General features: G+C 42.0%; 1 protein-coding gene across 1 annotated transcript in view; it reads left to right on the forward strand.

The window, feature by feature from the left end:
• OTOA (otoancorin) overlaps window positions 1-15,596 on the forward strand; it is a 116,831-nt gene that overhangs the window by 1,072 nt on the left and 100,163 nt on the right. The window contains exons 2-4 of the mRNA XM_088451852.1: window positions 13,581-13,666; window positions 15,062-15,090; window positions 15,208-15,238. Coding sequence (XP_088307978.1) covers window positions 13,582-13,666; window positions 15,062-15,090; window positions 15,208-15,238 — 145 coding nt within the window. The 5' untranslated portion in view covers window position 13,581. The remainder of the gene's footprint in view (window positions 1-13,580; window positions 13,667-15,061; window positions 15,091-15,207; window positions 15,239-15,596) is intronic.

The raw sequence follows: 15,596 nt of genomic DNA on the forward strand, positions 1-15,596 counted from the left end.
CGCCTCCTCTAGGCTGGGATCTCACTGATTGCAGTAATACGATGCTGTTGCATAGCCTGCCTCAAGCTGGCCTCCTCCCCAGCTGGTCCACTCAGTCTCTGGGGTGTGTCACGGCAGCCCGCCCTCCTTCAGCACAGCCACGCTCCCCCGACAGCCGTCCGGACCGTTACCGGGACCACACGCAGCAGCTCCACTCCTCCGCAGGTACCCTCCTCACTGAGGTTTCCCTGCTTTACTAAGCCCGCGCTGGCTCCTCTAATCCAGCCTCACAGCTGCTACTGCCGCTCTCATTAGGTTACCTCAGCGCAGCGCTGCGGCCTTAGATCAGAGGGCTCACGAGGGGGAACTCCAGTCTGCCCGGTGACGCTGCGCTTTCCCTTTTATAGCCTTCCCCTTTACTGTCGCAAGCTCCTCTTTCCTTTCCGCGTGCCGTGTGCCCCTCTGGAACCTTCTGTGTAGTATGTGTTTGGGAACCACCTCTCCATAATCACCTATGTGACATGAGCGTTTATATAGGAGAATTACCTCCACCTACAAATTCAACATTCCCATGTACATTCCTTTTATATATAAGGGGTAGCCAGAATACTTATCCCCCATCTATAACACAAATAGATTGCCCTTCCTAACTGAGTATTCACAAGCCTGCTGTAATCACAGACATATATTATATTCCCATACACATACATTATTATTACCTAAACTTTATCATGTACATATATATATATATATATATATATATATATATATATATATATATGGGTTTCATGTGTTATGTAAAGAACGAACTATTTAACACAAGGTGTTACATTAGAAACTGAGGAGAGAGAATGTGGCACCATATGAAGTGGAGGCACTATAGTCTAGCATAATACGAACTGGGGGCACTGTAATGTGGCACAATATGAACTAGTGGCACTACAACATGGCTTGACAATTTTTCTAAAATCTAGGAGCCAGAATGAAAGTGTAGGAGCCAGATGACACACCCTCGCAGAGGCCATGTTACAGAGCACCTACCCACCTCCCCTTCCCCGGGCAACCAGCACCCACGGCCACACAACTAAGGGTGTACCCCCAGGCATACCACCCCTTCACAGCCAAAGAACCCCGGGCAGAAAAAACCCTGTCAGCCATGCATTGACCCTCTTACCGGAGCTCTATGCAGCTGGAGTTTGGAGACAGTAGACAGCCAGGACAGACTGGAGGAGAATATGAACAGGGGCACAGTGATGTAGCATATAATGAACCGGGGACACTGTTGTAATGTAAATTGTAAGTACTGTGTTGCATAATGTGTACAGGCAGCCTTACAATGGGACGTAATGTGAACTAAGGCACTATAATGGTTCATAAACTAAACTAGTGCACTACTATGGGGCATAAAATTAACTAGAGCACTACTATGGCTCTGAAAATTAACTTGGGCACTATTATGTGCCATAAAATTAACCACTGCTGCAGAGAGGTGTCTTTCTAGAAGGATTGGGACAGCGGCATCTTCAAAATGATGCTATGGGGCCCACAAAATTCTGGCTATGCCCCTGATTAAGGGTTTTGGCTGCCTTAGACTAAAGGATTCATAGCGCTCCTTACCTAAACAATGTTTGCATTCGTATTCAGCAAACTGTAACCTTCAGCAGCTCTTAGTGCAATCTGATTCCAGCAATCAATGCAAATCACCTCCTCAAAGATGCACTAGGAGCCTGGGATGGACATATACTGTAAAGAGCATCCCAGTGACCACCATACAAATCAGAGAGCTTCTTAGTAACCACATACAGTACAGTGAGCATCCCAGTGACTGCCATATAGTACAAAGAGCATCCTTGTGGACATCATACAGTACAGAAAGCATCCCATTGACCAACATACAGCACAAAGATCATCCTAGTGACCACATTATAAAACAGAGAATATCCCAGTCACAGATGTACAGTACAATACAGATAGCATCCTAGTGGCCATCCAGTACACAGGACATCCCTGTGATTTCCATATAATACAGAGAGAATCCTAGTGACTGTAGCATAAGTGCAGATGTGGCTAGTTACAGTCTGGCAGTTAGATAGCAGAGAACATGCAGCAGATAGAGATATTACAATTTCTCACCCATATTAAAAAAATTAACAGAAGTTGGACACCCACAATTTTACCCCTTTTATTACATCCCAGAAATGCAACTTAAATTTACAACAAGACAGTGGAGAAATAACATATTACGGTGATTGGGTTATGGAAGCTGAAAAAGAAAGCCATCCACCATGCAAAAATCACACTCTCCACATTGGCACTGTACAGATAACAGTTAACACTACCGGCCTGGCAGATATCTCAGCATGTAAAATAGTTACAGAGGACAATATAAAATGATATATTTCCTATACTACTGTATAATGTATATACCTCAAACACTTATCTCGATTGGTGATCCTATTATTACGTAATGGCATTACTTATGAGAAGTAATACAGGATTCAGGTCATTATACAGAGTATAAACTATTTATTAACATAGCTATAGTTACTGGGTCAAAATTGCTGTATAATTCAACTAGAGGGCTAGTGGAGGATGGTATATGAGACTGACAGATCAGAGAAAAGATAAAGGCCATCATTCAGAGGCGCTCGCACGAAGCGAGCGCTCGTTCTGAATGAGGGCGGCCGCTTGTTTTTTTTAGTGCGGCCTCCTGGCCGCCAGCTAAGCTGTGGGTTACCACCCACAGCTTTAGCAACCGACCAGGTTGATGGTCGCAATGATCAAGACCATCGCGACCATCGGGGCTTGCGACGAGACCCTAAGGTTGGGTCCCGGTAACCGCAAGCCCCAGGGAGCTTCCTGCTCTGATCGAGCAGGAAGCTCCCCACTGACATCACTGTTGATGTCAGTAAGGCCACCCACAAAACTGCAGGCATTCCGTGAAACTACCCCCCCGTCCCGCCTACAAAACGCGGCGAGCTGTCGATCAACATCGACAGCCGCCCCTTTTGTAGTGAGCTCCAGAGCGAGAGAATTTCTCTCTTGCCCTGGGGCTTGCGCACGCGCAGTGCGGTCGCTACGCATGTGCAGTGCCTAAACATTGACCCGGTTGCGAGCGCTCAGCGATTGCAACCGGGTCTGAATGAGGGCCAAAGTGTGATGCAATATACAAAAGCATAGTCGGAACTGGAAGATGGAGAATCATCTGTCCACTAAACAGAGTGCAGCTTTTACCCATCACATGACGCATGCTCTGTTATTGATCGACTGCACAGCCCCCACATAGAAGGATTAATTACTTTATTTCCACTTTTGTGGTTTGCCCGCTGACCTACCCACTAATATCCCCATCTTAAAAGAAAAACCAACACTTTAGACGCTTACAGTAATAAGTATTTTAGGTCACCATCTTTGGATGCGTTTTGTGGTGACATGCAGGGAGCCACATGTGTAAAATGTCATTCAGTCACTAGGGCACAAGAGGCACATTGCGAATTGACGCACATGATCAATTAAAAATAAGTTGTTGTAACTTGTGTTTATGTCTAACTCTGAATGAGGTCCAGAATTTCTAGCATTGTTTTAACTAAATATTATAGATATCTAAAAGCCAAATAAATAAAACTATCCACAGCTATTATGTTGCCATTACATATAAATATGCTATTAAGGGACAATTCAATTAGCCCCGATAATTTTTCAGGCACGAAAAACTGAAATTTTTTGCAATGTTTGAACTTGATCAATTTTTTTTATTTTTGGGCAATTCAATTAGAGCCTGTTTTTTAACCCCCAAAAATTATCTGTTTTCAGAAGAAAACACATAGAATCCATAAGTTCACGGACCTATGTGTTTTCAGTGGCGTGATCACAAAAACGGGCTAGTTATCGCTGATGTTTTTTTTGGAGCCTGCTAAGGGGCTCCCCCCAAAAATACCCAATAATACAGCTGTGTCCACATACATCTATCCTCCATGCTTTACAAGTCGCATTACACATAACGCGTAAAGTGCCATATGAATTGGTAGTGCCGAGCATCTTCTTGTGCGACTTTTTACCTTCAGATGTGTCTTATTTGCTCAGTGATGCGAATAGAATGCACAAACAGCTTCTGCTGATTAAAATGATATGCGGCATTCTGTGTGTGTGGACACATCTGTAGCTGTGACTGGACTGACTTCGGGGCTAATTGGATAACCCCGGGGATCAATTAAAATGCAGTAAATTACCACATCTAATTGAATACCCCCAAAATATATTTTCAGTGATTTTTACATACTCCCTAATTACAGTGCAGTATAAAGGCTACTTAGCAACATTCAAATATTTTCACTATTATTATTTTTTATACTTTTGACAACAAGAAGGCAAACCTCAGCTATTTTATGGCACATTAAAGTATCTGAACTAGTCCATAAGGATCTACAAGAAATGTGACCTTGGAATGATGGAACGCAAAAACAAAGCATGATGTCAAACAGTTCTAATGCTTTCATGGCTTTGAAATTGTAACACTTGTAGTGTATGACATGAAATAAATATTAAAATGTGAAAGCTAAGACAACAAGTTTCCCTAAAGAGTACTAATATAATCTATCCAAAAGATGCAGGTTTAAATCTGAGCCACCCAGCCTGAATGAGTAACATACAGTATATGCCAGGTTTATATCAGTACTTACACAAAGAAACATATACACACAACCATAGGTCATAAATACAAGAAATGTTTTTTTTGTTTTTTATTTTTATAACTTTTGTGGTAGCTAAAACGGCAAATGCAAATGGGAAAAAAAACCTGCATAATAAAGCAGGTATAATCTTCCTTCTCATGTAAAAAATAAAGTAGCTAATAATAACTATTAAAATACACCCACAAAATCATATAATATAGGCATGATCTATAAATAAAGCACCTATCACAGGTAAATCAGCAATAAACCGATGACTAGAGCCTATGACCATCATCATCATCATCATCATCATCATCATCATCACTTCTGTGTGTTTGCCGCAGCTGCAGGCGCTAGCTATTGATACTTCTACTACTGGCATATACTTATATATGGGATGGGCACGGGATTTGGGATCCCAGCATACAAAATACAGATGCCGGCATCCTAAACAGGATTAGGATACAACACCTGTAGGTCAGTATCCTGACCCTCCCTCCCAGGTGCCTAAACCTAACCTCCACCCCTAGTGCTTAAACCTAACCTCCACCTCTCCCTACCCTAATCCTCCTTCCCCGGAGCGTAAACCTAACCTCCCCCTCCCCGCACCCTAATCCTAACCCTCCCTCTTAGTGCCTAACTCTAACCCCGTAGCTTAATCCTCCCCATAACCCCACTACTTACCTTCAGGATTCTGGCGACGGGATTCTGTCCCCCGGAATCCCATCTGCCGGGATATTGAATGTATCCCTGTACATATATATACTGCGTGTATGTATATATAAATATATAAATATATATATATAAGCATCTCGCATCTCTGTGTAATCTTCCTCATCTCACAAGTACAATGAAATGCTCTCACTGTACTCAGCCTATTCTTACACACCACTTCTCTGCTATGCAGTGCCGGCGCTAGGTGTCTTTGCGCCCAGCGCCATTCCGTCTTTCCCCTCCGCCCACTCCTTCCATGTGTCCTCCCCCTCACCTTATAATAATAACTGCGACAGGTGGGTGGAGGGCGGGGATTATCTCCAGCCGGACCCGGCCCCCCTGTGCGGCCGCACTGACAGAACGTGTCAGGAGCCGGCCCTGCTCCTATGTCTCACCTCTGCAGGAGGCGCTATTATGAAATCGTTAGACTATTTCCTGACTGTGTCTATTCTTTAATTGATTACTGTAAACCACAGAGATTACTTTATATAGCAGCTCAGAGTGTTGTTATTAATATGTCTTTATAGGTTTTAATTTTTTTTTGCATTATTTATATGGCTTCCAGTGTCTACTAGGTCTTTGATTTAGTATTGATAATGATCAAATCTGCCTATAGATGTGGGAATACATTTTCTGGGAGAGCATGTCCAGTACAATTTTGTGCCATTTATGCTAAACAAATGGGCATACGCCCAACTCAGCATGAGCTTCTTATTACCCAAGGTGTCAGCTGCTCTATCTGTTGCTGTGGACCTGATAGTTTTGAACCTGCTTCTACTGTATGTTTACATCATTGACTTGAGAGTGCCTGCCACAATTGGGGTAAAGAGTGGGAAGGACTCATCTCTTTGTGGCAGTGAAGGGTACTGGTCTATAGTATATTCAGGGTTGCTATCATGGAACAACTCTCCCTCGTCTCTAACAGTTATTAGCGGCTCTTTAGGGCAGAAGTTTCCTCTGTAAATGAGAGGCCTTGGGCCATTGCCCAACTTTGCTAATAATTTACTTCAGTGTTGAACACATAAAGCTTCCCGGTCATGGAGATAGTTTGGAGCAGGACTTGTACCACATTTGGAGCAATGGTATGCAGTCGGGAAGCCGGCGAACCTAATCCCGACAGCCGGCTTCCCGACTGCTTAATCCCAGCGAGGGTTAGATGACAAGCGTCTAAATCTAGACGCCTGTCATTTTACCGACACCGGGAAACCGGCGCCCGACATCCCGATCGAAGGGAACCCCGGGCACCGAACGCCGCTCGGGGGGGTAGTTAGGTTTAGGGTTCCCGGGGGGGGACTTAGGGTTAGGCACCCCCCCGGGAGGTTAGGTTTAGGCTAGGGGAAGGGGGGGTTAGCGTTAGGCACCCCTGGCGGGGATTTAGGGTTAGGCACCCCCCCGGGGGACTTAGGTTTAGGTGGCGGGGAAGGGGGGGTTAGGTTTAGGCACTTAGAAGGGGGATTAGGGTTAGGCACTGGGGGGGGAAGTTTAGGGTTAGCTACCCCTAAGGGGGTTAGGGGGTAGAATTAGGTTAGACAATACTTACCTTGGACGATCAGGATTTCCTCCTCTGCTGGGATGCCGCTGTCGGGATTCCAACCACCGGGCATGGGTCCGGCGGTAAATCATACCGATTCCAACCCAATGGGTTTGCCTGCATTGGACTTGCACTATGACGACATTGTTTTGATTCAGATTAGATGGTGCAACATGCCTATCTTTGAGAAAATGGTCTAAATAACCCTAGAGTTAAAATAATTTGTACAGCTTTTTGTCATTAGCAAGAGCTTATAGCCACTTGTACAGTACTGGGAGCTCCACTCCAACACATCCACAGATACAGACGTGTCCTCCCTCATCATTGCTGTAGTCACGCCAAACAGTCCCTCTTGGCGCGCCATGTCCCGTGCTCCTCTGCTAGTGCTTGGTGTCTTTTTTGCTGAAAATGCTACTCTGCTAGTGCTGGGCGTCTTTTCTACCTCGTTATGATGTAACTACTATGCACCAGGAGACTGTGCTGATTAATTTGATATGCAACGATTGACAAGTGCATACACACTTACCAATTATTCGGTTTATGTGTCTGTGCTGATATCACAATTGGGCAGGCATTTAAATTTGCCGGCCCAATTCAGATGTCAGTCACCGCCGGGTCCCCGCAGCAAGTGTACGGTCGGTTGGCGGATCACCCATACACACAGCCAGATGTACCAATCGCTTCGTATACAATATACAAGTATATATACTTTTATTTATATATATATATATATATATATATATATATAAATCCAGGTAGACCTGGCACTCCCACCAACAAGAAAGTAATGCTCCGGTGCCCTCCAGGGCAAACAGCCCAAAATATAATAATCCACAAACGGAGGCACTCACGAGACTGAAGTTTCCAGAGTTTTAAAAGTCCTTTAATCCTACTTTTCATGAATTACCCGTCGTCAGGGACATACAGCATACAATAAAAGACCACAATCCCCACATCTATATACCCACAATGCATACCCAATCAATCATGAAATGCAGCACACCTGTAAGGTGATATCACCCACCTGTGAAAAGGCGGGCCAGAAAGGTCCCAAAACGACACAAGCGAATAGCGCCGCGGCGCCAAGTGACGTCAAGGACCCGCGACCCCCCACGTGGGTATCGATCAGACGTTGCATAGCAACTGACCAAACAACCACGCGTCCGGGGGTCCAAGTCACAAAAAAGGACTACTATTGCATAACATCATCTAAGAGAATGTGCATACACCAAAAAAATTTAAAACATATAGAAAAACAGATTAAAACATTGTTAACTGTTACCAAAAACTATGTTAATTTCAAAAACGGTAAGTACTACCAAATAAGCATCTTGTGACCCCGATATAATATACTCATCAAATATCAAATTGTTTATACAAAACAATGCCTGATAGATATGATTTCTGCACATATAAACAATTGAATAATTTACATATTTAACAACACAGTAATGATCCATCCTCATATCTTTAACCTTTACATACAGAAAGGAAACATCAATTTAAATAGAACATCATCTCAACAATACCAAAATTTATCAACACAGAGAGATCATCAAAACACTGTCTGGAGTTATATAGAATTAAAGAGGTTATAACAAAATTTTTTAAGAGGTTATAAGAAACATCTCAAACCCATGGTTTCATTGAGACCCCTGGGTGCAAGCGTCCCCAACTTGAAAATCCACTTGGTTTCTCTCTGCAAAAGTTTTTTACCTCTATCTCCCCCACGCCTTGAAACAGGTTCATGGTCAATAATAATGGCCCTCAAACATGCCACCCCATGTTTGGCCTGCAAAAAATGCCTGGCTACGGGCTGGTCACTAGAACCTGAGTCCAAAGCCTGTCTAATGGCACTTCTATGCAGTGCCATTCTTTCTTTAAACTTCCTTTCCGTCTTGCCCACGTAGTTTAACCCACACGGGCAAGACAGAAGGTAGATAACAAAAGTAGTAGTACAGGTCAATGCAAAGCGTATTTTAAACTTTTTTCCCTCACACAGGGAAAAAGTTTAAAATACGCTTTGCATTGACCTGTACTACTACTTTTGTTATCTACCTTCTGTCTTGCCCGTGTGGGTTAAACTACGTGGGCAAGACGGAAAGGAAGTTTAAAGAAAGAATGGCACTGCATAGAAGTGCCATTAGACAGGCTTTGGACTCAGGTTCTAGTGACCAGCCCGTAGCCAGGCATTTTTTGCAGGCCAAACATGGGGTGGCATGTTTGAGGGCCATTATTATTGACCATGAACCTGTTTCAAGGCGTGGGGGAGATAGAGGTAAAAAACTTTTGCAGAGAGAAACCAAGTGGATTTTCAAGTTGGGGACGCTTGCACCCAGGGGTCTCAATGAAACCATGGGTTTGAGATGTTTCTTATAACCTCTTAAAAAATTTTGTTATAACCTCTTTAATTCTATATAACTCCAGACAGTGTTTTGATGATCTCTCTGTGTTGATAAATTTTGGTATTGTTGAGATGATGTTCTATTTAAATTGATGTTTCCTTTCTGTATGTAAAGGTTAAAGATATGAGGATGGATCATTACTGTGTTGTTAAATATGTAAATTATTCAATTGTTTATATGTGCAGAAATCATATCTATCAGGCATTGTTTTGTATAAACAATTTAATATTTGATGAGTATATTATATCGGGGTCACAAGATGCTTATTTGGTAGTACTTACCGTTTTTGAAATTAACATAGTTTTTGGTAACAGTTAACAATGTTTTAATCTGTTTTTCTATATGTTTTTAATTTTATTGGTGTATGCACATTCTCTTAGATGATGTTATGCAATAGTAGTCCTTTTTTGTGACTTGGACCCCCGGACGCGTGGTTGTTTGGTCGGTTGCTATGCAACGTCTGATCGATACCCACGTGGGGGGTCGCGGGTCCTTGACGTCACTTGGCGCCGCGGCGCTATTCGTTTGTGTCGTTTTGGGACCTTTCTGGCCCGCCTTTTCACAGGTGGGTGATATCACCTTACAGGTGTGCTGCATTTCATGATTGATTGGGTATGCATTGTGGGTATATAGATGTGGGGATTGTGGTATTTTATTGTATGCTGTATGTCCCTGACGACGGGTAATTCCCGAAACGTAGGATTAAAGGACTTTTAAAACTCTGGAAACTTCAGTCTCGTGAGTGCCTCCGTTTGTGGATTATTATTATATATATATATATATATATATATATATGTATATATATATATATACACACATCGCATTGCAACTAAGATGCATTTTCGACAAAAAAAGATGCCCAACGCTAGAAGACTTCTATTTGACCTGGAGGCTCATTCGTGCCAGGCATCTCGCACAGCATGGCATATTGAGGCTAGGGGCTCTATTTACTACAATCCGCATTTAGAATGCAGATTGTAGAGTGATATTACCGACTGAATTCACATTGCGAATTCAGCCAATATCACAGGGATTTACTAAAAATCCAAGCAAGGACAGAGCTTGCGATAAAGCTCTGTCCCTGCGGAAAATACTGTGACAAGTGCCAGCGCATGCGCCGACCGGCCGCCGCTAAGCCCTGCCCCAGCGATTTTTTTGCAGTGTATCAGCATGTGGTCTGTGTAGACCACACAGCTGGTCACTAGGACTGGCTCCGGGCTCTGCCTGTTAGAGCGGAGCAGGAGTCTGGTAACCGGGGACCCTGGATAACGCCACCTCCAGGTGGCGTTATTATCACAGGGCTTTCTCTGGTATTTTTTCACAATTTATTTTTAGTAACTTGCAGACAGATCAAATTTGCCATTACAATTATGGGAAATACGATCTGCTTACTAAAATAAGTGATAATTACGGCTTGGAGTAGAACTTTACGAATTCTACTCCAATTGCCCTTCAGTAACTTTAGGTGAAACTAAAATAATGTGAAAAGGATGTGAAAACACCCTTTTTCACTTTATTTTAGTAAAAATAATGTTAATAAATAGAGCCCTAGATGAGGTAGGACACATCTGTATGCCTCCAGCACACATTTTCAACTGAGGCTCATTGTACTGTGTTGCCTTATTGTCAGAAATTTCAATGTATCTTAGAAACTAAGTTGAGCTAGATTTTATTGTTGTCTCCAATGCAATTAAGTTAACTTTGGAATATAATGAAACCACATTAAAATTTAAAGCAATTACTCATGGACTCATAATGTTTGTGGACATAATTTAAATTGTTTTGTAAATCAGCCTTGATTTTATGTCCTCATTCAGCAGTGATTTTAATAGTTATAGTTAGACCATTCCTTCCCTGATTCGTGTAAGTTGGTGCGTTTATTCTCTCTTGGGCAGCACCACCACCAATGCAGAGAGAGTAAGAACAATTCTTGTGAGATTTTCAAAATTAGGGCCACATTCAATGTGAGGCGAAAAGTGCGAGGTGGGACTTTTCGCCATCATCGCCATTTTTTGCAGGGATAAAGTATCGGGCGCGTGCCCTCTTATCCCCGTATTCAATTAGGATGTAATTGATTATGGGGATAAGTGAAACTGGCGAAAATGACGTCATCGGCGATAAATTATCGTCGATAACGGCCTTTTCGCGTCTAATTGAATATGGCCCTAAGAGTCCACAATAAATGAAACTTTATGACATGCTCACCAATATGAGTCTGGTGAGAGATTGTTGGACAAGGGCATTGTTCTGTAGACAAGTGGTTCTCAAACTCGGTCCTCAGGACCCCACATAGGTCACATTTTCCAGGTAACCTAGCAGGTGCACAGGTGTATTCATTACTCACTGACACAGTTTAAAAGATCCACAGTTGAGTTAATTATTTCACTTGTGATTTTGTAAGGAGATATGAAAAACATGCACTTTTTCGGGGGTCCTGAAGACCGAGTTGAGAATCTGTGCTGTAGACCTTTGAAGGATTCTGCTAAAAAGTATGCTCTGTACTGGCACATGTTCAGCAGTGAAAGGGTGTACTTCCCCATCACAGGGCAGAGGCCCACAACAGAAATCTCCAAGGATCTTTCATGCTCCTGAGATGGAAGAACACCTGAACAAGCACAGTTCATTTAATATTGTGAAGCCCTGGTCTGCACTGCAAAGGTATTTCCTCAGAGAGGCAGTCCAGTGTTTGCATGTGAATGACCCATAGAGAGTCATAGCTCCAGAAGATAATCTAGAGATGTGACAGATAGAGTTTAATGAGGATATATTACTTACAATTACAATGAACATGTTCTAACTATGTAATACAAATCTATCTTTATATTATGTTCCTTTTTCTATTTCCTGCCTTTTATTTGCTTGTCCATCCTTCCAAAAAGGTTCATCCATTCACATGCTTTTTCTGTGCCTGTCCTGCCTTTGTCTGAGCTGTAACCACTGTTTTATCGAACACAGCAAAACCGACCACTTACATACGGATCAGTGAGTCCTATAAAGAAAGAGCCAGCAGTACACACCAATGATTAGGTGAACACAAGCAATACGTGTGTGTTAAGCCGCCTATCCACTACACGATATAATGAACGATTGAGCAATAACGACGTCATTATCGTTCAATCGTCCGCAATATTGTGCAGTGGATATGCCGTCAACAACCAGCGATGCGCGCTCCCACTGGTCGTTGACACCATCGCTCATCGCCCGAACCTGCTGGGTCTCAGTGCTGCTCAGCGCATTGCTGCGCAAGCGCAGTAGAATCCGGGCACACTCTAGTACCCAGAGTCTACTAATGCTCTGATGGCGGGCCAGCCGCATCAGTCGGCTGCCGGCCACCGGAGAGAGAGGAGGGGGCTCCGCACGGGTAGCGTACACGGGCCCCCTCCTCTCTTAAGATGCCCCTGCTGGCACTGAACGATATATCATTCAGTGTAGGCTCAATGCCCACTGCACAATCAATCGATATCATTAGTACAATCATTCATTATATCCTGTAGTGGATACGCAGCTTTACCTGCACGGTGTATCTAGTACTACATTGCATGGCTGTATGTAATGTTTTGTTTTCTAGCATTGGAAGTCACATAGTGTACAAGCAAGGTAGTCCGGATGTATGAAAAGCTCCAGTATATATACCATAATGCTAATGGAGTAAAATGTAAGTTAGATGACCAATTCAGCATGCAGTCTAGTCATATAAAACATATATAACGTACCACTAATGTACACCGATTTTGCACTATATAAAATACTGACTACTAACATACTTGCCGACATAGAAATTTTCTCCCCGGGAGAATAAGCAGGTAGGCGGAGTTGGGGGTGGGGGTGGTCAAAAGTGCGTAATTAAGCCCCGCCCCTGATGGGAATTTGTGGTGACATCACATATTTTAAATAGGGGTCGGGGCTAAGTGGCGCCATTCTCAAAGAATCGCATCATTAGGCCACACCCCCAACATACGGAAACGCCGATCCCCGCTAATAGAATGCGGGAGAAGTGCCTACCCTTCCAGGGGTTCGGGGGTTACCAGAAAAATCGTGTGCCTCCTGCGAATTACGGGAGGGTAGGCATGTACAGTCTGCTACTAATAATTTCAAAACTCTTTCTGTCAGACAAGAAAGTATGTTTAAAGTTTTAAAAATCCCAGCTGTGTATTTCTATGAGAGCTTCACAAGTCACATTATCTCACATGTTTTGAATATACATGTTGGTTTTGATATGATCCCAGTAGCAGAATGGTTATTCTATGTTCTGTGCACCTATAAATGTTCTTCTTATTGTAGGATGAACCTAGAAATGAAGCTTTGTTTCCTGTTTGCAGTTTTCAGCCAACAAAGGATTGTAGCTGCTCAGCATTTTCTTGTTCCAGGTATCCAGGGAAATGCCTGCCAGGGCCATTGCTATCAGGTGTCTCCTGGGCTGGGTCATTTGTGTGGCACTGTTTCCTGGCCTCATAGCTCATGCCTCTGAATGACATGGGAAATATAGCTCTCACTATAATGGAGGCACCTGGTCGATTGAAGGTGTTAGTAGTAGTACAGAAGCATGAAAGATAAACAATAATTTATTTCTAATTAACATTTTATTCATAAACTGCACTAATATATATATTTTTTTAATTCAAAATAGGACATGTCAAAATATTTGGGCTCCATTCTTCCACTAATGGGAATATTTATCAATGCTTGGAGAGAGATATAATTGTGAGAGATAAAGCACCAACGAATCAGCTTCTAACTGTCACTTTTCAAATACAGCCTGTAACATGTCATTTAGAAGCTGATTGGTTAGTACTTTATCTCTCACTATTTTATCTGTCTCCCAGCATTGATAAATCCCCCCTAAATGAGGACTGTTGCATTATGTTGCATTCCCAGTGATACATGTTTTTACAATAGGCGTAATTGTCTATTTTGCTAATATGCACATATCAACGCAACAGGCTAGAAGACAGTACAAGTTGAGTCTCCCATATCCAAATATTCCGAAATATGGAATTTTGTTAGCATGACTGAGATAGTGAAACCTTTGTTTTTTGATGGCTTAATGTACACAAACTCTGTTTAAGGCACAAAATTATAAAAAAAATATTGTAAAAAAATTACCTTCAGGCTATGTGTATAAGGTGTATATGAAACATAAATTAGTTTCATGTATGTGCACAAACTTTGTTTGAGCCACAAAATTATTGAAAGTATTGTATAAAATTACCTGCAGGCTATGTGTATAAGCTGTGTATGAAATATAAATGCATTTGATTTGGGTCCCATTCTCAAGAAATTTCTTTATAGTATGCAATATTCCAAAATACAGAATATTCCAATATCCAAAATACCCCTGGTCACTAGCATTTTGGATATGGGGAAACTCATCCTGTAGCGATTTCATTGGTTCCTAGTGAATTGGCTAAATTTTCATTGGTTCAGACCATGCATTGTCTCCACTGTGTGTAGGTGACAAAGTATAATCAAAAGAAAAAAAAACACACCCACTCATCAAAAGTAACCACTGTATGTTATATATAAAAAAACAACAACAAAAAATGTTAAGTTAAACATTTTTTATAAAATCCAATTGTACATATTTTTACTTGACATATTTAACATTTTACTATGTATATACATTTTGAGAAATGCTAAAATGTCATTGATTTGACAGTAAATTATGCTAGAAATGCTGTGATTGTCAAATAGAGGAAATCCCCCTTCTATGTGACAACTTTTACTGTACACAAATAATTACTTATTTTTCTTCCTGCCTACAGATTTGCCGGAACAACTGCTAAATGGACTGGTCAGTAGCTTTATCATATTACCTACTGTTTTTTTAATGGAAGCTGTTATATCTTTCCTGATGAGTTTTGTTGTTTATTTTGTTGATGGTTTATTTATTGGTTTGTTTCTTTTTCAGAATAAATTACTATCTGGAAAATATCTGAACGGTAATGTGATTCTGCCAATGTTACCCATAATGTTCTAAATATGAGAAATATTCAAGCATGGATGAAATGCCCCAAAATATTGTTTTCTTTTGGTTCCAAAATGATGGCAAGTCTTTTGTCATAATTCCCTAAAAAAAAGGATTATTTTGCTGATCCCACAACTGTTCCTGCCATGAGCACTGCCCATTGGAAGACTGCTCACTCTGATAGACTGGTAAAGGCAAAATAGCTCCTCCCCTTTCCATCTTCCCTCCCCAAGCCATAGTTACTGACTTTCTGGATGATCTCCCAGAGAATGGGCAGTCAGGTCAGCAATGCAGGGGGTGGTGGTGTGGCCAAGTGGATGTTGTAGAACAGC

Source organism: Taudactylus pleione, unplaced genomic scaffold, assembly GCF_031769625.1.
Source record: "Taudactylus pleione unplaced genomic scaffold, aTauple2 ptg000032l, whole genome shotgun sequence".
NCBI classification, from domain to species: Eukaryota; Metazoa; Chordata; class Amphibia; order Anura; family Myobatrachidae; genus Taudactylus; species Taudactylus pleione.